Here is a 25,933-nt window from a genome sequence, read left to right on the forward strand (position 1 = left end):
CTTTCTCTCTCTCTTTTTTGTTTACAAAACTCATCCAAGCTTCTCTTCTTCTTTTTTGGGGGGAAATCCAAGCTTCTCTTCAAACTTTAGATGTCAGTTCTAAAGTGAGCCTACATATATGTGTACCACGGGCAACCGTGTGGAACAAAGACAGTCAGCCATCAACCAACAACAGAGTGTCATTCATGAGACAAAGGCTCCGCAATGTAGGCACGGTTCCACAATCATTTGCTCAAAACGATAAGGTAAAGCCGTAATAAAGAACAAAAGGTGCCTTATTAAACAACCGCATGCCACGCCGGAGCGTTGCCACTGAATAATCAAGAGAGCAGGACAAGCAAACAACAAACCTAATCCCTGCAAGTTAGTGCCCATCGGCCTCCGTTCATAACCAAAAAGTGCTACCCACTGCACCGCCAAAACGTTTTTCTAGCAAGTCGCAAATTTGCTGGCGTCGCAGAACGGCAGAATACTATGAAAAATTGCGAAAGATTCTTGCAGTTTTCTCAAGACTATTGTACCGTGTTTGGATGATATCATGATGTGCGCATGGCTTGCGTGACAGGAACACAAGACCTTGCATCTCTGGCAAGACTTTGACTTGCTGGGATTAGGAAAGAGATAATTGCTGAAGAAAAGAGCTACTAGCTCGATGCGCTTTAGTATGTCAGAGTGGCTTTGAACTTTTATTTTAAAAACATTCCAGCTATTGTCGAAACTATTGAATTGCACTGAAATTCAGTAAAGTTGGTTTTCATTCCGGCCAAACGGCTAAAATTTTCACTTGAATTTGACTGTGATCCAAACAAATATTTTGAAAATTCAAAAAATAATGTAAACCTTATTCGATTTTTGTGTACTACCGAAATTAATGAAATACTTTGACCAAAAGGCAATTATTTGGTATGTACCAAAATTAATGGAAATTTTGAAATTCCATTGAAATTACACTGATAGTAAAAACCACACGAACAGCCGGTCATTGGGGGGCGTCCACCCTCTAAGTCAGAGGCTGTCCTTGCTGCAAAAAGTTCATTTCTATTGATTATCACCATCCCGCAACCGTAGTTTCGAGAATTGAAACTCTGATATCAGCACTATATGAACCCTCTCTGAAGCCCCAAATTTCTTTGAAGGCATTAGAAATCTCACAATAAAATAAACCAAGGGGCTAAGTCTTAATCATCACTGCAATTTTTCAATTGCTGTACCTGATGCTAACTTGGCAGAATTAACATTGTTTGACTCGCCGACTTTGGAGAACGCTGAGTTCTCGATTGGTTCATGTCATGATCACTTAGCCAAACTATTTCACATGTTCACTTTTTTCACCATATTTTAGTTAGTGTATCTAGTAAACATTGTTTAGCTGAACTGAGAATAACTCTTCCTGGTCTACTGTTAAACGATATACTCCCCGAAGGAGTAGACAGTTTCCGACATTGTTTGGAACAGACAGGCTGGGTGAAATTGGGTAAAGTGATGACAATATCCGACTCCCCAAATGGGCAATGTTGTTTGCTACGCCACATAAATTATCTCCAGCTATTAATGCATGTTAAGTAGTACCACAGAGAGGCCAAAAAATGCTGAACATATTCTGAAGCTGCATAATGTTACAAAACATCACCAACAAAATTTATTAATACAGCATGCACAAAGTTGCATAATGATGCAATTTTTCAATATTAATATTTATCCTGTTATATATATGAAAACAACTTTTTTTTAGAAAAGGAGGATGACCCTCGGCCTCTGCATCTGGAAGATGCATAAGGCCATTTTATTGATTATTCTCGAGGACCTTACAAAGCAGTACAACAATATGTCTAAATCCGTCATCTTGGCAATATCTGCCGCTACTCCAATCCATATGATGAAGGGGTGCAAGCTGGGCCAAATACCCAGACCTCTCACCTAAGCCTTACATCTAAAGCCGGAGGCCCCGACCGAGCCACATACCGGGTCTGGGGCACAAACCGGTCCGACGCACTCACATGTGTCGTCGCCACCACCTTCCACTAGTCCATCTTCAGAGCAGATTGAGGTGCCAACCTTGGCAGGTGCCTCCGCCATCGAACCCACCATGACGCCAAACGACGACCTCCACCTATGCGAGTCCATCTTCAAGCAACGGACGCAGATCCATGCTAGGATAGGGCCGCACCACCGCCATCGCCCACCACCCACAATCGCCACCCAGCCCCAAGGTTCCCAAAGCGGCGCCTTCAAGAAGGGAACGGCGCCGTGAGCGCCGTCGCCGCCCAACAAAGTTAGGGCTTTCGCCCGGGAGACCTAGGGGAAGGGGAAGTGAGGGGATCAGTCCATACCGACGCCTCCAAGGAGGGGAACGGCGCCCTCAGGCGTCGCCGTCGACGCGGCCGGCCATGGCCGAACAGGGATTCGGCCCGAACTAGATCCCCGCCACCAGCAGCGCCTCCTGTATAGAACCGGGGACCCAAGAAAGCGCGGCCCGACGAGGATGGCCCGCACGCCGAACAGGGGAGGAGGGGAGGCGCCAGATCGCGCGCACCGGCCACTGCAGAAACCGGCGGCCGCCGCCAACGACCACCGGATCCAGCCGCTCGCGCGGCCGGGACGCCAGATCCACCGCCCGCACAGCTGCTAGCCGGCCGTGCCTTGCCAATGGAGCCGCCGCTCCAGATCCGGTGTTCCCCACGCAGAGGCAGGGCAACCGAGGCCCCGCCGCCACCATCCTTGGCGCCCCGGGCTTGCCCGGCGGCTGCCTCAGGCGGCGGCGAGGAAGGGAAGAGGAGGAGGGGCGGCCAGGAAGGGAAGAGAAGGAGGGGCGGCTAGATATGAAAACAATGGAACACATGTTTCTGTCTACAGTATACACTAGCAAATGGCGGTTCTCTCTTCTTTTTTTGGTACCAGGACGAGTTTCGTATTTGAAATCTGCATGATCAGACAAAACTGTTTGTAGTGGAACTCATGAACATTCTAGCAATAGTTATTGATCAATCAAGCGGATAAAGTGTCATTTAAAACGAACATGATTTCAACTCTACGAAGTATATGAAAAATCAGAAAACATTGAGAGAACTGAATAACTTGACATGGTTTCATGAGGAACATCAACAGAGGCAACAAGGACGGCGCAACGAACCCTCCCAGCGATCTAATTGCTCTCCTTAAACAAATATTATTTCATGACAGGATTAGATAAAATACTCCCTAGAAGTTCATATTAGCAACGGAACATTTGAACAAAGCATGGTGCGGTTGGGCGGCCTGGTAGTACCAATCATAGACCAAGCTAATCCTTAAATTAACAGTTTATGATAATCATCCGCACCGCCCAGAAATACTCTAGTCTGCAATTGGAGCTGGCCATTAAGCTGTTAGCACGATTTCGCGTGTATAAAAGGGTCCTAATGGTGAAGGGACTTCGCTCATCAGTGTTAAGCCATCAGCCCTCTTTGAGTGTGTGGTACAGACAGTAATTTTCCAGGGTAGCAAGAGAGAGTGAAAGCAGAATGGTGAAGCTCGCATTCGGGAGCTGCGGTGACTCCTTCAGCGCCACGTCCGTCAGGGCGTATGTGGCGGAGTTCATCGCCACCCTCCTCTTCGTGTTTGCCGGCGTTGGGTCCGCCATTGCCTATGGTTAGTCACCGTGTCTCTGTGAACCCTCTCTGTGAATCCATCGGTGATCAGTATGAACGTATGGTACGTACAGTTGTTCGGTACCCCAGTGCTAAGTGGCAACTGGGTTCGTGCAGGGAAACTCACCGATGATGGCGCGCTCGACCCGGCTGGCCTTGTGGCGATCGCGATCGCCCACGCCTTCGCCCTCTTCGTCGGTGTCGCGATCGCTGCCAACATCTCCGGCGGCCACCTCAACCCCGCCGTGACCTTCGGCCTTGCCGTCGGCGGCCACATCACCATCCTCACCGGGATCTTCTACTGGGTGGCCCAGCTGCTCGGCTCTACCGCCGCCTGCTTCCTCCTCAAGTTTGTCACCCACGGAAAGGTCGGTACTCGCCACATGATACGATCAGAATATGGCCGTGCAATTTACCGTCCAGCTTACCGGTGAACTGTAAACGCAGGCCATCCCGACGCACGGTGTGGCGGCGGGCATGAACGAGTTCGAGGGCGTGGTGATGGAGATCGTCATCACCTTCGCGCTGGTGTACACGGTGTACGCCACGGCGGCGGACCCGAAGAAGGGGTCCCTCGGCACCATCGCGCCCATCGCGATCGGCTTCATCGTCGGCGCCAACATCCTCGCCGCCGGCCCCTTCAGCGGCGGCTCCATGAACCCTGCCCGCTCCTTCGGCCCGGCCGTCGCCGCCGGCAACTTCGCTGGAAACTGGGTCTACTGGGTCGGGCCTCTCATCGGAGGCGGCCTCGCCGGGTTCGTCTACGGCGACGTGTTCATCGCGTCCTACCAGCCAGTCGCCGACCAGGACTACGCGTAAATTAGCGCGTGAGCCGAACGCTCGACCCGTCTCGGATTTGCATCGTTGCTTTGCTCTTCGTCATGTGATCTGATGGTCAAGGTTGTGTACAAATGGTGTGTCACGGTCACGGCCTTTGTGTTTCCCTTTCGATTCAATCCATGTAAAATATTTTCGTTCGGCAGCCCTCGTTTGTTTGGAAAAAAAAGAAAAAGAAGTGCCTATGAACTTTTTTTTCCCAGAATGACTTCGAGACGTTGGATTGAAAACGAGCGCCCAGAATCGTCTTCTTCTACCTTCGACCTTTTTTCCCACGCATTGTGCATCTTCTTGCTCGCCTCTCCCATGATACATACGAAATTTCTCCCCCTCCTCACCCCCAGTCCACCCTACCTCGTCCCCAGCAAAAGTTTTTGGCTCGAGCTCTGGCTTCGTCTAAGAGGGCGAAGGTGTGGGTGATCGCGATGAGAGGAGAGCAATAAAAAGGAAAAACCCACACCTTGAGCCTCCTTTCTCCCCTCTAATTGCGATGTCGTGGTTTTTGGAATACGACCTGGAGGCAATAATAAATGTATTGTTATATTTTCATGTTCATAATTAAGTTTATTTTTTTGAATATGATTGCATTAGTTCTTGAATACTATGAGATTCAGAGAAAACTCAATTGCATATGTGAAAAAGATAAACACCAAATGGATCTCTAGTCATGCTTCTAGGACTAACTCATGTATTGATTATATTCTCGTTTTTTCTGATCATGGGCATTGTTAATGTAACAAGGATGCCATCAATAATGAGAACATATTGTTATCATAAAATGGTGTTGGATAGATCCAATTTATGAATTATTGTGAGATCATATTGTCATTATGTTGTCGGTATTTTCATATTTCATGAACGTCTTTGAACCATGAGAATATCATATACCAACATATTACATGGTTACTTTGGGGTTGTCAAATGTCACACCATAACTGGGTGACAACAAAAGTAACTTATATGGGTATAATGGAAAAGTATGTTTTGGTATCGATAGTTCAATACTGAGATTTGCTCCTCCGACCAAGGAGAGATACAAGGTGTTGATCATGGGATCCAAATAAAAGCCTTGCCTCGGGTTTTGTAACGTATCATGAAGCAAAGAGAACTAAAAGTATCGATGAAATAGACCTTTTTGGGTCTGAAAACAGTGCCCAATGTCATTATTCACCTTGATATCCACACTACCTCCACGAACAAGAGTTTGAACCTGTTGCCGCCAAGTAGGATCAAAACCCTTCATTTGCAGTGCCTGTTGCAATACATATCATTTGACTTTATCGCAAGCCTTCTCAGAATCCACTTTAAAGGTAACTCTATCTGAGTTTCTTAGAATGGATCTCATGAATAGTTTCAAGCAAGACAACCACCCGCTGTAGAGTGTGACGCCCAGGCATGAAGACAATATTGTGTAGGGCAAGTCAAGGTATGAGCTATCGCAATTGATTGATTTGTACCCACTTTTGTAAAAAATAAACTTAAAACTAACATTAAGAGAGAAAATAGGCTTAAATTGCTCAATTCTCACCGCCTCTTCCCTCTTAGGTAGTGTCGTGGTTCTAAGTCTGACAGTAGAATGGGGGGTAGGGATGTAAAGGCTAGGTCCTAGCTATGGAGAAGCTGTACGCACGGGTTTTACGAGCTCAGGCCCTTCTCGGAGGAAGTAACAGCCCTACGTCTCGGAGCCCAGAGGCGGTCGACTGGATTATATGCGTGTGTGTTACAGGGGGTGCGACCCCTTGTGCCAGTGGAGGGGGGTGGCTTATATAGAGTGCGCCAGGACCCCGGCCAGCCCATGTTACAAGGAGTTCAATGTTCATAAAGCAGGAGCGTTACATGTAACCTCTGTAGTAAAGTAATATAAATGACTATTAAGTCTAAGAGTAAATGCCCGACCGTTGCTGCGCGGAGTGGCTTTAGGTCTTCTGCACGTCGAGTGGTTTAGCGGTCGAGTGACATAAACAAAGGGGGGTATCCGAGTGAATGGTAGGTCGAGTGGATTACACTCGACACCTTTGTTGGGTCCCCTCTATTTACTCTTGAACCTCTTTGCTTCTAGGACAAGGACCTTAGGTAGGAGGTATAGGTCAGGCCTATTACCCTACCCCAGGTCTATGTCCTCATCATTAGCCCCCGAATGGATTGAGGTCCGAGTGAAAAGAAGGTTGAAGTTGACTTTGCTCTGGCTCTTGCTTTCATCTCCAAATGGATGCCAGTTGTTGGAACTTCGAATTCGTTTTAGTCGCCTTGATCGATCCAGAAATGACCGACTGGTTTTATAACGTCATCCGTCGAGTGTTATCTTTGACATGGAATCTTTGGCGTGATCGGTTGTAGAGGATCCCGGATTTTGCGGGATTCGAAATTTTGGTGGAAGCGCGCCAGGCGGAGCGCGCCGTGGTAAGCGGAGTGGATAAGCAGGGCGTTTCGATTTCTGCGCCACCTTTTTCGCCACGTATCCCGTGTGCGACTGTTAAGGGATTTGACAGGATCGTCCGGACCCACGCGTCAGCCACTCGGAAGTAGGCCCTTAAAAGCGGCGAGGCCGAGGCGTCCGCACTGTGCGTGCCCATTCTCCCTCTTCTTCCTCTTGCTCCTTTACCTCGTTCGGCTTCTCCACCCTCGACGCCGCCGCTCCGCCACCATGGGGAAGGAGAGAACGGCGGCGCTGGAACGCGCGAAGAAGGCGACGGGGGAATCGAAAAGCAAGAAGACGAATCGGGGATCTTCATCGTGCTCGGGGCTGCCGTCGGGTTGGATCCAGGGAGATTGGATCCAATCCTCACTTCAGCAGGAAGTCCTGGACGATATGGCCGAGCTAGGGATGATCATCCACGAGTCTGCGTGGCTGCCGGAGGGGGAAACGGAACAACAGCCGCGACCGGGTGAGTGTGTTATGCTCGCCACCCATGTCGACCGCGGCTTCTCGCTTCCTCCACACCCCTTCTTTCGAGGTTTCTTGAATTTCTTCGGGGCTCAACTCCATCATTTTACTCCCAACACCATCACATATCTTGCCGCATTCGTGTCCATGTGCAAGAATCCCCTAGGGTGTCGACCTCACTGGGGTCTTTTCAAGCACATTTTCACTATCCGCTCCCAAACAATGAAGAAAGCGAACTCGAACGACGAGAAAACCCATGTTATCCAGATGTGTGGGGGTCTGGGTATTCAGAAGAGGAAGAGGAGTTCCTTTCCTCCGATGACTCTCCCTGAGTCGGTCAGGGGCTGGCAGTCGACCTGGTTCTATTGCTAGGATATCGTGACCCCAGGCCACTCGACTGGACTTCCCCCTTTCTCTTTTGATCGTGTTCAGACTCCATCTTCGTTGAAAGTGACCGCCGCGGAGAACGCAGAGACGGGCATGTTGGTCGAGAGGGTAGTTCAACTGATCAACCAAGGCGTCACCGGCATGGATCTGCTGGAGGTGTTTCTCAGTCGGCGCATTCAACCACTCCAAGCTCATGACCACTCCATGTGGATGTACTCCGGGGCTGGTGATAGCGCTCGGGTTCATCCGGAGGAGGTGACGGCCAAAACAGTGGCCGAGTGGCTGAGCGGCATCACCGGGAACAAGGACAACCGCAGGGGCGCCAGGAGAGTCAAACCTTTCAGCGACAGCAACCAGCCAGACAAGATTTGGCCATTACAACTGATTGAATTTGGATGTGTTTTCTGACTGTTTGTTGATCCGACTGATTTTCACTCGGCTACTTGTTTTGTAGATTTATACAGAGATGTACTCAATGCCCAATGGCGAACAAGTTCTGGAGCAGTACCATGAAGGCGAGGACAGCGCGGAGGAGAGCGGCGAGTGGGAGTCACCAGCCGACGATGATGAAGATGAGAGCGATGAGCCGGACGACGAGGTGGTAGCCGACTCACCACCCCGTTCTGAACGTCGATCCAAGCGGCGCCATGATCCCGCGGGCAGGCGCGGCAAGGCTGTGGCCTCGAGCGCTCCATCTCAAAAGCGCGCTCGGTCTTCGACTCCAGAATTGGCTGAGAAGGTCACCAAGCAGCCCAAGATCAATCCTTCGAAGGCTCGGAAGACCTTGCCTAGGATCAAGATGGACGTTCCTGTTGCTTTTGGGTAAATGTTCTCTTCGTATTTTCTTGTTCTGACCGATTCTCTTGTACTGACCGAGTGGATGATGAACCTTTGCAGCCCGGCCTCGGCTGCAACTGATATGGATATCGACAAGACCCCAGAAAATGAGGAAACCGACGACGTAGTTACATCCAAAGCCAGTAAGTTTGCCCGACTCGAGTTTATTTGGACGACTGGATTGTTTGTCAGCTATCTCCTTGACTTTCTCTGCTTGTTGCAGCGCCACGGGACGTTGTTGTGCTCCCGGACGATGAAGAAGAAGTGCCGCTGAGGGGAAGGAGGAGGAGGGACAAGGAACTGAGCGGGAAAGCGCCTGAGGCCCAGGTTCCTCAGTCGACTGATATGCCTGGGACGGCCGTCGAGCGATCGTCAGATCCGGCACGTACCAACGTCATTTTCGCTATCCCGCTGTCGACTGATTGCCCATCAGGATCAGCTGCTCAGACTTCCGCTGTACCAATACAACCCCACGCATCAGACCCAGCGGTTGCTCCGACTGCTCTGCCATCATCGCTTTTTACCGCGTATCAAACCCCGGACGACCCACCGTCTGCCGCCAAGGAAGCTCTTCTTCAGTTGAACCTTGTGATGGGGCAGATGAAAGTGGTGCATGAGGCCAGTCAGGTGGCCTTCAACGCCGGAGCTACTCTGCAGACCAGTGTCCAGGTTAGTTGATTTCCGATTGATTCTTTTCTCGTCCGATCACCCACTGGGGTGTGACTGTTTTGAAGTTGCACGAGTCAATTTGAGTCGTCTTGGATTGAATTTTTGAACTAGTGGGGGCACTCTTAGTGCACCCACTGGGTGTAGTCCCCGAGACCATAGTTGACTGCGGGCAGTCGACTGTGGTCTGAGAATCCGAATTTTGTCACTCGGTCTGGACTGGCCAGGTCGAATGACACCAGAACTAGTGGGGGCACGCTAAGTGCACCCACTGGGTGTAGTCCCCGAGACCGTGGTTGACTGCGGGCAGTCGACTATGGTCTGAGAACTGTTTTTTTACTCTCGCACTGGGTAGACCATGTCGAGTGTTTATTCAAACCAGTGGGGGCACGCCAAGTGCACCCACTGGGTGTAGTCCCCGAGACTGCCGTTGAATGTTTGATTCGGCGGTAGTCTTAGAGTAGCTATCACTATGATGTCTTTTTATCCTGGTCAATTCATATGGCTTAAACTGCAGAAATCTTGTGATCTTGGGGCTCAACTTTCCGCAATGAACAAGCAGCAGATCAGCCTCAACCTTGATCTGGAATTGGCCCACAAGAATCTCAAAACTGCTCATGATGAAGTAGCTACCATGGGAGGTAACCAATCGACAACTGTCTTTCTCACTGCCGGCCCTTCTCCTTTCCATTTTTTGAACCGAGTGACTCCACTCGAGCAGATGTATGTAGTGAAAACCGTCAACTCCAAGCCCGTCTGAAGAATGTTATTTTTTTAGACAAAATGAAGCAGGCTTTGGAGAAGAAGGATCTGGATCTTGCTACTGCACAGAAGGAAGCGCGAGAGAAAACGGCGCTTGCTGACAAGAAGCTTGCTTCAGTCGGTAAGTTAGAAGAGGAGAACTCCAAACTGAAGGTTGTTGTCTCTGACGCCAATTGGGAGGTCGAGCGACTAAAGAAAAACAAGGACAAGCTGACTGACGGGCTTGGGAGTCTCAAGGCCAAGAAGGGCGAGTTGGAGTCTTATCTGGGCCAGCTTGCTGCAAAGCTGGTCCTAAAACTTGAAGGTGCTGATGATTGACTGACTTATTACGGTCGACTGTCCAGCTTGATTATATCGTCGACTCATCATTTACTCGACTGTGCAGAGCTTTGCCAAGACTTTGAAGCAGAAACTGGGCTGGTCGAGACCGGTCTCGATCCCATAAATTGTCCAGTCAAGGATGATGTTGCGATAAATGTGCTGCGGTTGGAATCTCGCATGGACAGCGCGGTTGCTTATCTTGCTCGCCTGAAGGCAGCGATGACTCGGGTTGATGCTGAACTCTGGCCTCAGGCGGAACTGTCTCAAGATCTCGAGTCTCTGATGGCTTGATTGAATCAAATACCTGACCGAGTGCAATAGTGGAAGAAGTCATCTGCTCGCTGTGGCGCTGATGTCGCGTTGTCCTTGGTCCGAGTGCACTGCAAAGACGTCAAAGAAGAGAAGCTAACACAAAGAGGCACACCTTCCAATCCTTCATGGACACTTTTCTTGATGCTGCCACTCGCATTGCAGACATCATAGACCTTGACAGTTTCTGTGACCCAGCCAGTCCTTCTCCTAACGCGTGACCGAAAAACATTATGCTCCACTTTTATTTGCCTTGGAATGCCGAGTGATTGTGTAATCGTTAAACTTCTTTGGGCTTGGTGCTCGAATACTTTTGATCCGTCGTCCGGAACTTTAGGATTTATCTGAACTTGGTTTATCTCTGAATATGCTTGTGTTTGCCTTCGAGTGGATTTGGCTCTTCACTCGGAATAATCTTTGTACTTGAGATGCAGCTCTGAGGAGGAGATCCCAGTCGACTTGTACCTCGTCGTCCTTGCGGACGAGGATGGAGCGTACGTTGTACTTGTGGTGCAGCTCCGAAGGAGAAGGTTACAGTCGACCTGTACCTCGTCGTCCTTGCGGATAGGGCAGGAGCACATGTCGTACTTGTGGCGCAGCTCCGAAGGAGAAGGTTGCAGTCGACCTGCACCTCGTTGTCCTTGCGGATAGGGATGGAGCGCACATTGTACTTGTGGCGCAGCTCCGAAGGAGAAGGTTGCAGTCGACCTGCTCCTCGTCGTCCTTGCGGATAGGGATGGACTTCGAACTTAGGCGAGTACTAGACTGCAGCTAAGCCCCCGAGTGGGAGGGTTGCTCACCACTCGGTAGGGTTTTACAAACTTAGGCGAGTACTGGACTGCAGCTAAGCCCCCGAGTGGGAGGGTTGCTCACCACACGGTAGGGTTTTACAAACTTAGGCGAGTATTGGACTGCAGCTAAGCCCCCGAGTGGGAGGGTTGCTCACCACTCGGTAGGATTTTACAAACTTAGGCGAGTACTGGACTGCAGCTAAGCTCCCGAGTGGGAGGGTTGCTCACCACTCGGTAGGATTTTACAAACTTAGGCGAGTACTGGACTGCAGCTAAGCCCCCGAGTGGGAGGGTTGCTCACCACTCGGTAGGATTTTACAAACTTAGGCGAGTACTGGACTGCAGCTAAGCCCCCGAGTGGGAGGGTTGCTCTCCACTCGGTAGGATTTTACAAACTTAGGCGAAATGGATTCGCGGCTAAGTCCCCGAGTGAGAGGCTTGCTCACCACTCGGTAGGATTTTTCAAACTTAGGCGAAACGGATTCACGGCAAAGTCACCCACTGGGGGATTTCAGACGTAAACAAAAGTAACAACAACCATTTAGGAAGACTGTAAAGCTCTTGTCTTTGATAAACAACTACAAAGGTACTTCTTATTACATCTCATCCGAATGAGTACTTAAGTATAAAAGGGGCGGAGCAGCTCCGCGTTCCAAGCCCGTGGCTCGTCTTTCTGATGCTCGACATTGTAAAGATGGTATGCTCCATTGTGGAGAACTCTGGTGACAATGAAGGGACCTTCCCAAGCAGGGGCGAGCTTGTGTGGTTTCTGCTGATCCACTCGAAGAACCAAGTCTTCCTCTTGAAAGGCTCGGCCCCTCACGTTTCTAGCGTGGAATCAACGCAAGTCTTGCTGATAAATGCTCGACCGGATTAAGGCCATCTCTCTTTCCTCCTCTAGGAGATCGATTGCGTCTTGCCAGGCCTGTTCTTCTTCATCTTCAGAGAAGAGCTCGACTCGGGGTGCATTGTGAAGCAAGTCACTCGGTAGAACAGCTTCAGCTCCATAAACCAAGAAGAATGGAGTTCGTCTAGTCGACCGATTAGGAGTTGTCCTCAATCCCCAAAGAACTGATGGAAGTTCATCGACCCAGGCGCCTGCTGCGTGTTTGAGATCACGCATCAGTCGGGGTTTTAGTCCTTTGAGAATCAAGCCATTTGCTCTTTCTGCTTGTCCATTCGACTGGGGGTGGGCGACTGAAGCATAGTCGACTCGCGTGCCTTGGGAAGCACAGAAGGCTCTGAACTCATCAGAATCGAAGTTCGACCCGTTGTCAGTGATGATGCTGTGCGGAACTCCATATCTGAATGTCAATTCTCTGATGAAGCTGACGGCAGTACTGGCTTCAAGATTCTTGATAGGCTTGGCTTCAATCCATTTGGTAAACTTGTCGACTGCTACAAGCACATGAGTGAAGCCGCTCCTACCAGTCCTCAGGGGTCCAACCATATCCAACCCCCAAACGGCAAAGGGCCAGACGAGTGGAATAGTCTTCAGGGCTGACGCAGGCTTGTGGGACATATTGGAGTAAAACTGGCAGCCTTCACATTTGTCGACTATATCTTTCGCCATTTCATTTGCTCGTGGCCAATAAAATCCGGCTCAGTATGCTTTGGCCACTATGGTCCGAGAGGACGCATGATGACCACAGGTCCCCGAGTGGATGTCGTTGAGGATCACTCGACCTTCTTCTGGTGTGATGCATTTCTGGCTGACTCCAGTTACACTTTCCCTAAACAGTTGTCCTTTTATCACAGTAAAGGCTTTGGATCGACGGACGATCTGTCGAGCCTCTTCTTCATCCTCTGGGAGTTCTTTCCTAAGGATATACGCAATGTATGGCACTGTCCAGTCGGGAGTGATGACCAAAACCTCCATGATCAGGTCGACCACGGCTGGGACTTCGACTTCAGTCGGATCTGTGGCGCTCTTAGGCTGCGGGGGCTCTTCAGTGAAAGGATCTTCTTGAACTGAAGGTGTATGAATGTGTTCCAAAAACACGTTGCTGGGAATGGCTTCCCTCTTGGAACCTATCTTTGCTAAATCATCGGCTGCTTGATTTTTTTAGTCGGGGTATATGATGGAGCTCTAACCCCTCAAATTTCTTTTCCAACTTCCTCACCGCATTGCAGTAACCAGTCATAGCTGGGCTTCTGACGTCCCACTCCTTCATCACTTGATTGACTACCAAATCTGAGTCTCCGTAGACCATGAGGCGACGGACGCCGAGTGAGATGGCCATACGTAACCCATATAAGAGTGCTTCATATTCTGCTTCGTTATTGGAGGAATCAAAGTGAATCTGGAGAACATATCTAAGCTTGTCTCCTCGGGGAGATACCAGTACCACCCCAGCACCGGAACCATTGAGCATCTTGGAACCATCAAAGAACATGGTCCAGTGCTCCGAGTGGACTTGAGTCGGCAGTTGCTGTTCGATCCACTCGGCGAGGAAATCTGCTATTGCTTGGGACTTGATAGCTTTCTTTGCCTCAAACTTGATATCCAAGGGAAGAAGTTCAATCGCCCACTTTGCCACTCGACCAGTTGCATCTCTGTTGTTCAGGATCTCTGATAATGGAGCGTCGCTGACGACTGTAATGGAGTGGTCAGAGAAATAATGTGCAACCTTCTTCGTGGTCATATAAATCCCATAAACAAGCTTCTGATAATGTGGATATCTTTGCTTTGATGGAGTCAAAACTTCAGAAACATAATATACTGGGCGCTGAACTTTATAGGCTTTTCCTTCTTCTTCCCGCTCGACCGTAAGTACTGTACTGACGACTTGTCCAGTGGCTGCAATGTAAAGCAGTAAAGGCTCTTTGCGGATTGGGGCAGCAAGCACCGGCTGGGTGGAAAGCAGGGCTTTGAGCTCTGCAAATGCTGCATCAGCTTCAGGAGTCCACTCGAACTTATCAGACTTCTTCATCAGTCGGTAAAGAGGCAATGCCTTTTCACCGAGGCGAGAAATGAATCGACTTAAGGCGGCCAAACAACCTGTAAGCTTCTGAACATCGTGCACACGCACAGGGCGTTTCATTCGGAGAATGGCACCAACTTTCTCTGGGTTAGCGTCGATCCCTCGTTCGGAAACGAGAAAACCGAGTAATTTTCCGCCCGGAACTCCGAATGTGCACTTTGATGGATTAAGCTTGATATCATACCTTCTGAGGTTGGCAAAAGTTTCAGCAAGGTCAGCCAGCAGGTCGGAACCTTTACGTGACTTGACCACAATGTCATCCATGTATGCTTCCACATTCCGACTGATTTGAGTGAGTAAACACTTCTGAATCATCCTCATGAATGTGGCTCCAGCATTCTTCAGGCCGAATGGCATGGTGACATAACAGAAGCACCCAAATGGAGTGATGAAAGCTGTTTTTATCTCATCGGGTCCATACAGTCGGATCTGATGATACCCGGAATAAGCGTCCAAAAAGGACAAGCGCTCACACCCTGCAGTCGAGTCGACTATTTGATCGATGCGGGGTAGAGGAAAGTGATCTTTCGGGCAGGCCCGATTGATATGCTTGAAGTCAATGCACATGCGAAGTGAGTCGTCCTTCTTGGGGACCATGACAACATTGGCTAGCCACTCGGAGTGGTAAATCTCTCGGATAAACTCAGCTGCTAGGAGCCGAGCTACTTCTTCACCGATCGCTTTTCTCTTCTGTACGGCGGACCGTCGAAGATGTTCTTTGACTGGTTTCACTTTTGGGTCGACTCGCAAACGGTGCTCAGCCAGCCCCCTGGGAACACCCGGCATGTCAGAAGGTTTCCATGCAAAGATGTCCCAGTTCTCACGGAGGAACTGGATGAGCGCTTCTTCCTATTTGGAGTCGAGCGTTGTCGAAATGTGAGTCGGAGCAGCATTGGGATCGGTCAGGTGAATATGAATCGGCTTCGTTTCACCAGACGACTGAAATGCTGAATCCGTGGCAGGCTTCTTTGCTCGCAACAAATCACTCGGATCTGCGTTCTTTTGATACTCTTGCAATTCCACTACTGCCATTTGTGCATCGGCGATCTTTGAGCCCTTCTGGAAGCACTCTTCTGCCTTCTTCCGATTGGCAGTGATAGTGATCACTCCTTTGGGACCAGGCATCTTCAATTTGAGGTACACGTAGCATGGTCGAGCCATAAAACGTGCATAAGCCGGCCTGCCCAGGATAGCGTGATAAGCACTCTGGAAATCGACGACTTCAAACGTCAACTTTTCTTTGCGGTAATTCTTGGAATCACCGAAAACCACATCAAGGGTGATCTGGCCGAGTGATTCAGCCTTCTTGCCAGGAATAACTCCATGGAAACTCATATGGCTTTCACTGAGTCTGGACATCGGAATGCCCATTCCTTTTCAAGGTCTCTGCATACAGTATATTCAGGCCGCTGCCACCATCTATCAGAACCTTAGTCAACCGAGTGCCTTCAACGACTGGGTCGACCACCAACGCTTGCCTCCAGGGGTGGCTATGTGTGTTGGGTGATCAGACTGGTCGAATGTAATGGCAGTCCGAGACCACTTCAAATAACTGGGCGTCGCTGGGGCGACCATGTTCACTTCTCTGTTGATGACTTTCAGTCGACTTTTGCTCTCAACATCAGCAAAAATCATCAGAGTTGAATTGACGTGGGGGTAACCATCATCGTCCTCTTCCTTATCCTCAACCTTGTCTGATTCTTTCTCCTTCTCTTTGGGTTGTTTCTCTCAGAATTGCTGGATTAGGAGATGACATTGTCGAGTGGTATGCTTCGGGTAAATGAGATTACCCTCCTCATCTTTTTTGATGTGAATGTGGCATGGTAAATCCAATACATCATTTCCATCTTGATCTTTTACCTTCTTGGGGTTCCATGGCCCTTTGGGCTTCCCCTTGAACTTTCCTTGAGTCACGGCTAAGGCTTCTCCGGGAGCAGCTGGCTCAGCTTTGCGCTTCTGCTTCCGACTGGAGTTCCCTCCCCCGGTTTCGTGGGCGGCTGTTTTGTGCTTGCCACTCCAGAGCCGATCCTCCTCTTCACCATTAGCATACTTGGTGGCAATTTCCATCATTCGACTCAGAGACATATCTCCGGTCCGATCGAACTTCAGATTCAATTCCCGATACTTGACGCCTTCCTTGAAGGCACAAACTGCTTGGTGATCAGACACATTCTCCACCGTGTGGTGCAACATGATCCATCTCTGGATATAATCTCTCAAAGTTTCATTCGACTTCTGCACACAAGACTGTAGCTCTGTCAGCCCTGCTGGCCGTTTGCATGTACCTTCAAATGTTCTGACAAATACTCGGGCAAGCTCTTCCCAGCTATAAATACTGCCAGGTGCTAGCTGATTCAACCACGCTCTGGCCGAGCCCTCTAACATCAGAGGAAGGTGCTTCATGGCCACTTCATCATTACCACCACCAATCTGCATAGCCACTCGGTAGTCCTCTAGCCAAGTGTCAGGCTTGGATTCACCAGTGAACTTGCTGACTCCAGTCGCCAACCTGAAGTTGGGAGGAATCACTGCTACTCTGATGGCTCTGCTGAAACACTCGGGACCTGAAACATGCACCCTGCTGCCGGTCGGGTAATCTCTATCGTGGCCATCTCTGTGTGCTCTGTTCCTGTCAACCAGACCTTGAACGAGAATGGATCTCGCGTCAAAGCCTGGCTCCCGGGGGTCGACTGGAATCCTTCGCCCACCACTGTGAGGGCGTCTGTCATCGTGTTGCCGAGGCGCGTATGACCCACTCCTTGGGGGAGGCGTGGGTACTCGACGATGATCGTACTGCTCACGGTTCCTGTACTGACCCTGTCGATCTCCACGTCCCTCACGCCTTGGAGGCGATCTCGGGCTGTGAGCCGACTGAACTGTATCTGCCATCACAGACCTACTATGAATCCTATTCCGAGACTGTGACACAGCTGTGTTCTGCTTCCCCGCCGCCCGGAGCAAAGCCCGGATCTGCATCAAACCCCTACCAGCCTCCGACTGGGAAGGCTGAATCGACTCTCCTATTCGGGCAGCAGCTATGAGATTCTGGATCGGAGTTCGATATACCTGGGTTGGAGGCGGAAAGAGTTAACGTCGACTAGATTCAGGAACTCGCTGCCGAGCACGCTCATCGAGTGCGTGCTGGAGATTCTCCAGTCGAGTGCGCTCAGCCAAGTTGGCCAGACGCACCTCCTCCAAGGCCCGGGCCTCGGGGGTTTCTCCAACGATAGGAGTGTGAAGTGCATCCATGTTACGGCGGCGAAGCTCTTCCCTCTGCTGCGAAGAGAGTGGCTCGGGGCGGTACTCCTCGTGGGCACGCGACGGATCACCTCCGCCATCACCACCGTCGACGCGGGGGAAGCCAGGAGGACTGCACGGTCCGTTGACCCTCAGGACTTCCGCCACAGGGTCACTCCTGTCGTACTCGGATGCAGTCTCAACGGAGCCAGTCGAACAGGCCGTAGAGAGTTTTGTCGGGCTCGATTGCCGCGACTTGAAGGGTGGCCGACTAGCGAGCCACCGCGTGCCTCACCCACCGCTGGAGCCTCGACCGACCGGAACGCTTGTGCCGGCGGGCTGCAGGGAGTGAAGACGCCACAGGAGCCGACCGATACTGGGTCGACGGCTGCCGCAGGAGGACGCCGCGGACGCACGCGCGAAAGTGCGTTGCCCCGCGGACGGGGAGCGCCTCGACGTCGAGTGGAGCCTCTTGGAGCCAAGCGGAGTCGTCTGCGACGAACACGAGCGCGCCGAGACGGATCTCACGGCCCTCGGTCAATCCTCCGCCTGAAGCCATGCTGATGGGGATCGGAAAAATTGCAACTTCTCCAACAAGTCGCTAAAACACCTGCCCCACGGTGGGCGCCAACTGTCGTGGTTCTAAGTCTGACAGTATAATGGGGGGTAGGGATGTAAAGGCAAGGTCCTAGCTATGGAGAAGCTGTACGCACGGGTTTTACGAGCTCAGGCCCTTCTCGAAGGAAGTAACAGCCCTACGTCTCGGAGCCCGGAGGCGGTCGACTGGATTATATGTGTGTGTGTTACAGGGGGTGCGACCCCTTGTGCCAGTGGAGGGGGTGGCTTATATAGAGTGCGCCAGGACCCCGGCCAGCCCACGTTACAAGGAGTTCAATGTTCATAAAGCAGGAGCGTTACATGTAACGTCTGTAGTAAAGTAATATAAATGACTATTAAGTCTAAGAGTAAATGCCCGACCGTTGCTGCGCGGAGTGGCTTTAGGTCTTCTGCACGTCAAGTGGTTTAGTGGTCGAGTGACATAAACAAAGGGGGGTATCCGAGTGAATGGTAGGTCGAGTGGATTACACTCGACACCTTTGTTGGGTCCCCTCTATTTACTCTTGAACCTCTTCGCTTCTAGGACAAGGACCTTAGGTAGGAGGTATAGGTCAGGCCTATTACCCTACCCCAGGTCTATGTCCTCATCAGGTAGCAAGGTAATCGTTCCAAAATTGAGCTTAAACAACTGAAGCTCACCATTAAACGAATCATGAAACATGGACAATAGGTCTCCCTAAATAATAATCCAACACCCGATAAAATACCGCGGGAAATCTATCAGCTCCCATCGCCTTCTTTATTTTTCATTTGCAGTATCGCCTCATGAACTTCCTTCTCCACAAAGGGTGCTCTCAACACGGCACTCTCTTCCGAAGAAAGCAACGGAATACCCCCCCACCATGTTTGGATCAATCAACATGAACTTAGACACAAGGGCTCCCGAAAGCTTCCTATAAAAGTTTGAGATGTAGAAAGTAAGGTTCTCTTAACCTACAATGATGCCCTCATCTTATTTAAGCAGAACTATCTTCTTCTTTCTATTTTTTCCATTTGCAACCAAATGGAAAAATTGGGTACTGTTATCCCTCTATAGTACCTCCTTCAGTTTGGCACGTTGGGCCCATTTAATCTCCTCCTCTCTCAAAAGTTCTAAACTCTCTCCAGCCTCTTTTAGCAGCACACTCTCTTGACAAGAGGGTTGCCACATCAGGCTTGCTGTCTAACTCGTTGATAAGGCTAATGAGGCTCTCCTTTTCAACTTTATAAAACCCACTCGCATTCTTAGCCCATCCACACAAAACTATCTAAGATGCCTAATTTTGTACTTCCATCATTCAACATTCATGTTACATATATTTTTAGCCCATTCTGAAACCACCAACTCCAGAAGTCCTTCCTTTTCATACCACGACAATTCAAAAGACAGGGACATCTTGTTCCCGACATAAGCTGCCTCACCGGAGTCAATGAGTGAAGGTGTATTATCCAACAAACCCCTTTGTAATGCCCGTACCGTTACGAGAGGAAATTTGTGTTCCCATTCCATGCTTGCTAAAACACGGTCCAACGTTTCATAAGTTGGATTCTCTATATTATTAGCCCAAGTATACTATCGACCCGTAAGAGTTATCTCTCGCAAGTCAAGCTTCACAAGAATAGCATTAAACATGAATGGTTATCTACCACCAACTCGTAGCCTTGAAGAATAATATTAAAATCTTCTCCTGTCAAAATGGGAAAATTCCCATCCCCGTAGATACTTCCTAATTCGGCCAGGAAGGTGGGATTGTGCTTAGGCTGCGCCGCTCCATGAACCGCAACGATACCCAAATCAAAACCGTCAAATTTCGACCACACGTGAAACTTGATAGCATAATCACCCACATCCATCTTCCTAGCATGAAGAGAAGCCTTACTAACCCCAAGTAAGATCCTGTCGGATCTCCCCCAAGGAGGAAGGCAATACCAAAAAAAAATCCAAACCACCCAAAACAGTGCTCAAAAACTGGTAAGTAGAATTGGGTTTATCGGTAGAGATGAAAACAGAGCAGAAGTAGATGGAACTAGGTGCTACCACATTTTCTTTTCATTGTTTTGCAGAAGTATAAACGAATACATCAAATGGAAATGAATATGAAAACAAATACTATCAGAAAATGAACACGGAGCGGGAGCGGACATGACAATGAAAATAGGTGTTGACCGAAATTAAAAACCCCTTGAACCGAAGATAAAAACACAAACAAACCAACAGACTTAATCAAATTATTAACATGGTTACAAACTAACATGATTATGATTTTTTAGAAGAATAGCGTAGTATTGTAATAGTACTTGACAATTGTGTGTGTCCATTTGAATAAGTGTGTGGTAGTAGAAGTTGGGCTCACATGGCAACTTTCGCTCATCGCGCCATTGTGTAGTGGTTGGGCTACAAAGCAAACATAAAACGGAAACATATTCGCGGAAACGAGAAGTTTCATTTTCGTGTCTGTTTCATCCGAAAATACCGTTCCATTTTTTATTTCATTTTAAATAAAAAGTTCAATTTACATTTCCATTTTGCAAATTCCTTTTTTTTCACATTTCCTATCTATTTCTGTTTTTCTTAGGAAAAGTGGAAAGTTTCCGCTCCGTTTCGGTCCTATATTTACTGCATAAAGATCATACTGTATTGTTTTCGCTTAGTGATCGCAGACGTCCTTTTGCTACCATAATATACGTGGCGTCAGATTGTGGAGACATGTGGCAAGTCAAGTGACAAATTGGATGTTTAGGAGCCCGTCCCACGTTCTGACTCATGTCCGTTTGCTCCGACTTTAGATTAATCTCTGGGCTGGCCGGCTCAGATAGCACTACAAAACTGAATGAATAAATTAGGAAAGAATGTAGGACTGGCAGGCTCACGATTCCTAGGTGTCCTTTCGTTCGTTCAACTTTTATACTCCACGATGCAAGAGAAATAACCAAATCCCGACGAGCCTGTCTCCTACAACACCGTCCCATCTCTCCGGTGCAGCGTACACGGACCGCAATGGCTACTCCGCAACCGCAAGCGACGCCGTGACAGCGCTACGTGTCGCCCGACCCGACGCTGCGACGCGACAGGGGCGGCAGCTCCGTCGGATACCGAAGCCTTGGTGTGTCCTGCCGCCCAAGCAGCCTCTTTCCGGTGCTTCGTGCGGCCTCCGCTCGCCGGGCTCCATAAGTAGCCGGCGAGGCACGCATCAGCGACATATCGATCACCAGCGAGAGGCATCAAAGGACACACAGTGCGACAGCTAGCGAACGGTAGGAGAGAAGTGAGGATGGAAGGGTACCTGTTGGGGAGGACCAAGAGGAGGGATCACCTGCTGCTCATGGACGGCGCCGGCGCAGTGCAGTCGCCGCAGACGCCGGTGGAGCCCATGGAGTTCCTGTCGCGGTCGTGGAGCGTCTCCGCGTCGGACCTATCCAAGGTGCTGGCGGTCGGCGGCGGGAGGCGGAGCTCCAACTTCGTCGTCGATCGCCTCTCCGGGATGCTCATGCCGGAGACGCTCGCGCTCGCCGCCGCTTCCGGCACCGGCAGCCCCAAAAAGCGTGTAAGATCACAGGCAATTGCCAAGTGCTCTGCTCACGTATTGTCCAGTAGAGTTGTGCAAAATAAGCTGACATGCATCACAATTTGCGTGTGCAGACTTGCAGGAGCAGGAGCGCGATCTCCGCGCACCACCACACGATCGGCAGGTGGTTCCACCACAAGGACGGGGGCAGCAGGGTCGACAAGGCCCGTGCCGAGCGGGCGCGCGTCCATGCGGCGGTCTCCGTGGCCAGCGTGGCTGCCGCGGTCGCTGCCCTCGCGGCGGGAGCCGCGAACCCGGAGGACGGAGAGGACGCTAAGATGGACGCCGCGCTGGCATCCGCCACGCAACTTCTGGCCTCGCACTGCATCGAGTTTGCCGAGCTCGCCGGGGCAGACCACGACCAGGTGGCCTCCGCCGTCGAGGGCGCCGTCGACGTCCGGAGCCCCGGCGATCTCCTGACCCTCACCGCCGCCGCTGCAACAGGTGAGAAAACACGCACGCCATACTGTCTCTTACATAGTACGTATGAGATTGCGAGTTACGCGTGCCGGGGTGTGACATTGCTAAATGGCGGCAGCTCTACGAGGAGCCACGGCGCTGAGGCTGAGAGAGCAGCGGGAGGCGAGGAGCAAAGCGGCGGTGGCGCCCTCCGAGAAGGCCGGCAGCTGCGGCGCGGACATATGGTGCAAGGAAGGGACGCTCCTCAAGCGCAGCCGGAAAGGCGGCGCTCTGCGCTGGAAGCGAGTGTCCGTGTACATCAACAAGAGGTCGCAGGTGATCGTGAAGCTCAAGAGCAAGCACATCGGCGGCGCCTTCTCCAAGAAGAAGAGGAGCGTCGTGTACGGCGTGCACGGCGACATGCCGGCGTGGCCGCCGGGGCACAAGCCCTGCGGCATGCCGGACTCTGCGACAGCGGCGCCGGAGAACCGCCACTTCGGGTTGAGGACGGCGCAGGGCCTGGTCGAGTTCGAGTGCGAGAGCAGGATGCACAAGCAGGAGTGGGTGGAGTCGGTGAAGAACCTGCTCCGGCAGGCGGCCGGCGGCACTGCTCAGCTCGAGCACTCGTTCGAGTCGCTCAGGCTTAGCGCGTCGTAAGTCTGAAGGCTGTTTCTATGCTTGTCTTGCCTGCAGCTGCTCCTCGGCAGCCCGTTTGTTTTAGCACAGGGAGCGACCGAGGTGTCAGTCCACGTGGAAGAATAAAATGTGCAGACTTGTACGAGTTCCATGTGTAAATATAAGGTGCAACAATAATCGGTACATAGATCGCCGTGGTAAGATGTTTTGTTAACAGTACCATGCAGATGCTGATGTACAAAAAGTTGCTGTGGTGTTGATTTTGTATTAAAATATAACTTAGTTACTTTTGGTATAAATAATGAATCTGTTTTCATTTTGTAAGACTTATCCTTGCGATCTTAGATCAGTTGAGCCTTGAGTCAGTTGGATCTCCAAAGCTCTCTCGCTCCATTGTGAACAGAATGTCAATCATCCACATTAGCTTGTTCAACCAATTTATATGTCTTTCTCCTTTCTTGCCGTCCGTCGCACAATGACTTGGCACCTGATCGACATTTGGTTTAGAGTGTCTAACAAAGTGACATCAAAAGTTCATGTCAGAATTCTAATGATCGCGTCAAGGTGATGCCGGAGTTGGCATCTGATTCATGCCCACGGATGGCATGGATCTTGGTGCACATGGTCAATGATGACATCCAACCCATGGACAATGTGTAGGAGGTTAGCAAGATCTAGATGTGTAGATGTAGTAGCGGAGCTTGACGAAGTTGTCTGCGGTAGGGGGCAAACACACAAAAATTTATAATATAAGACTTTTGCACACATGTGCCATTTGTGCGTGTGTGTGTGGGGTGGGGGGGGTGCCCCTGAGATGCACCAAGCTCCACCGTTGAGTATGAGTGTGAGTAACTGGAATTTTTCTCACCGAGCATGATGTAGTCCTATGGTGTTTGATGTAGATTAAACAACGAGATTCATCCTCCACGATGCACGGTTTGAGCTCTTCTTCATCTGATCAGATTCTCATCGTTGATGTGGTCTTGCGGACGCGAGTGTTCGGCCAGGGGAGCTCCGACACGATAAGGATGTTCTCATGTTCAGTTGTGTGCTTGCATGGGCCTAGGAGTCTCTTTTAGTTGCCGCTAACTAAGAGAACCCAGTCTCGTTGCCGCTGGCTAGGACAACCCCATTTTTCGTTGCTACCAGCAAGGGCATGGCAATGGTGTTGCAATTTCGTATTTTGGAGTCATAGATATAAGATTTTGCAAAATAATAATTGTTTTAAATCATCTCAATAAACCTTCAATCTTTACATTACACTAGATGACCCGTCGCTCCAATCATGAAAGCCCACTTTAAACCAAGAACTAAATTATTTTGCAAGTCTGCTTTTGCCTGACATAATTTCTGAGGAGCAGTCTGCTTTTATTCCCAGGAGGCTAATCATTGATAACATCATATGTGCTTACGAATGCTAGCACTTTATGAAGAAGAGCCAAGACAAATAGCTTATGTGCATTAAAGCTAGGCATGATGAATGGTTATGACAGATTAGGGTGTTACTATCTCCAAGCTATTATGAGCAAGTTGGGGTTTGCGCCAGCATGGATTGACACAATTATGGGTATGGTTAAGTATGTATCCTTCTCAGTTCTTTTCAATGGAGAGAAACTTGAACAATTTAACACACGAGAGGCATTCGCTAGGGACACCCAGTTTCCCCTTTTTTTTCTTAATTGCAGCAGAAGGCCTTTTGTGCCTTTTAAAATTTAGTTTTCAGTCCTCGGTGCTTGGTGGTATTAAGGTGGACCCCACAACTCCTGCTATTAACCATCTTTTGTTTGCAGATGGCAACCTGCTGCTATTCAAGGCAAGTGTTGAGGGAGCAAATGTCGGGTCAAACTTGTTGAATACATATTGTAATGCTTCGGGACAACAGGTGAACAATGAGAAGTCATCTATATTTTTTAGTAGAGGGTGTCCACAACCTTTACGTGAAATAGCGAAGGTGGCTCTGAATGTGCAAAATGAGTCTCTAAATGACAGATATTTGGGCGTGCCTACAAATGTTGGACACTCAAAGAATGGGACATTTAAATACCTAGGCATCGTGTGTGGGAAAAGTTTAAAGGTTGGATGAAGAAGCTCCTTACGGTAGCTGGTAAGAAGGTTTTAATCAAGTCAGTGGCACATTCTATACCTGCCTACTCCATGGTATGCTTTAGGCTACCCAGGGGTTTACGCGAGAGCGTAACCTCTATCATACGATAGTTCTGATGGGGGAGTAAGCAGGGAAGGAGAAAACCGGTTTCTGTTTCATGGGATGTAATGAAATGCCCGAAGCATCTAGGAGGACTTGGCTTTCGAGACATGGAAATTTTAACTTGGCTTTTCTATCCAAACAGGCGTGGAGACTCTTACACCATCCCAATCTCTCAGCGCTAAAATCTTGAAGGCCGTATATTATCCTAGTTGTTCTTTACTTGAGGCGGAGCTGGGGTAGTACCCTTCCCAGATCTAGAGGGCAATCCTTGACGGTAGAAACATCCTTTCGCGGGGAATCATTAGAAGGATTGGCACTAGCGAGACTACAAGGATTTGGGCCGATAATTGGTTACCGAGGCGGAATTTCATGCACCCTCTTACATATATGGTGGCTACCCCTCATGTGCTCGTTTCAGAGCTTATTGATGCCTTCTAGTCATCCTGGCGAGAGGATGTAGTGAAGACAATATTCATTCCCATAGACGCTGAAGAGATTCTGAAGATCCTGCTATGCACGAGGAGGGTAGACGATTTTTGGGCTTGGAGTAAGGACGGTCGTGGTGTTTTTTCAGTTTGATCTGCCCATCGAATGATTTTGCATACTAAGTTGAGCAGAGAAAGCTGGCTGGAAGGGCAACAAGGGTCATCAAATGGATTGAGAAAATAATAGTTCGACTTCTTTTATGGAAGATCTATGTGCCAAGCAAAATCAGGGTGTTCTTGTGGCATTTGGCGCAACACTCCATACCAGTGGGCAAGCTCCTTTACCATCGTTCCATGGCAAGGAGTGTTTGGGCTCTTTCTCCTGCAAGTTTGGTTAAACACATATGTTTCCTAACCAGGATCCAGATGCAAAAGGTTGGATCTTCACATTGCACAATTCCAT

General features: G+C 49.8%; 2 protein-coding genes across 2 annotated transcripts; both read left to right on the forward strand.

Annotated features, from left to right (window-relative positions):
* Positions 1–3,380: 3,380 nt before the first annotated feature.
* LOC123145042 (probable aquaporin TIP2-1) lies at positions 3,381–4,668 on the forward strand. The gene is made up of 3 exons (XM_044564347.1): positions 3,381–3,627; positions 3,744–3,994; positions 4,074–4,668. The coding sequence occupies exons 1-3, from the start codon at positions 3,501–3,503 to the stop codon at positions 4,443–4,445; spliced, it is 750 nt and encodes a 249-aa protein (XP_044420282.1). The 5' UTR covers positions 3,381–3,500; the 3' UTR covers positions 4,446–4,668.
* Positions 4,669–21,192: 16,524 nt separating this feature from the next.
* On the forward strand, positions 21,193–23,088 carry LOC123141619 (VAN3-binding protein). The gene is made up of 3 exons (XM_044560714.1): positions 21,193–21,783; positions 21,879–22,248; positions 22,343–23,088. Exons 1-3 carry the CDS (start codon positions 21,511–21,513, stop codon positions 22,858–22,860), a joined length of 1,161 nt encoding a protein of 386 aa, XP_044416649.1. The 5' UTR covers positions 21,193–21,510; the 3' UTR covers positions 22,861–23,088.
* Positions 23,089–25,933: the final 2,845 nt, after the last annotated feature.

This window comes from Triticum aestivum, chromosome 6D (assembly GCF_018294505.1).
Source record: "Triticum aestivum cultivar Chinese Spring chromosome 6D, IWGSC CS RefSeq v2.1, whole genome shotgun sequence".
In the NCBI taxonomy this organism is placed as follows: Eukaryota; Viridiplantae; Streptophyta; class Magnoliopsida; order Poales; family Poaceae; genus Triticum; species Triticum aestivum.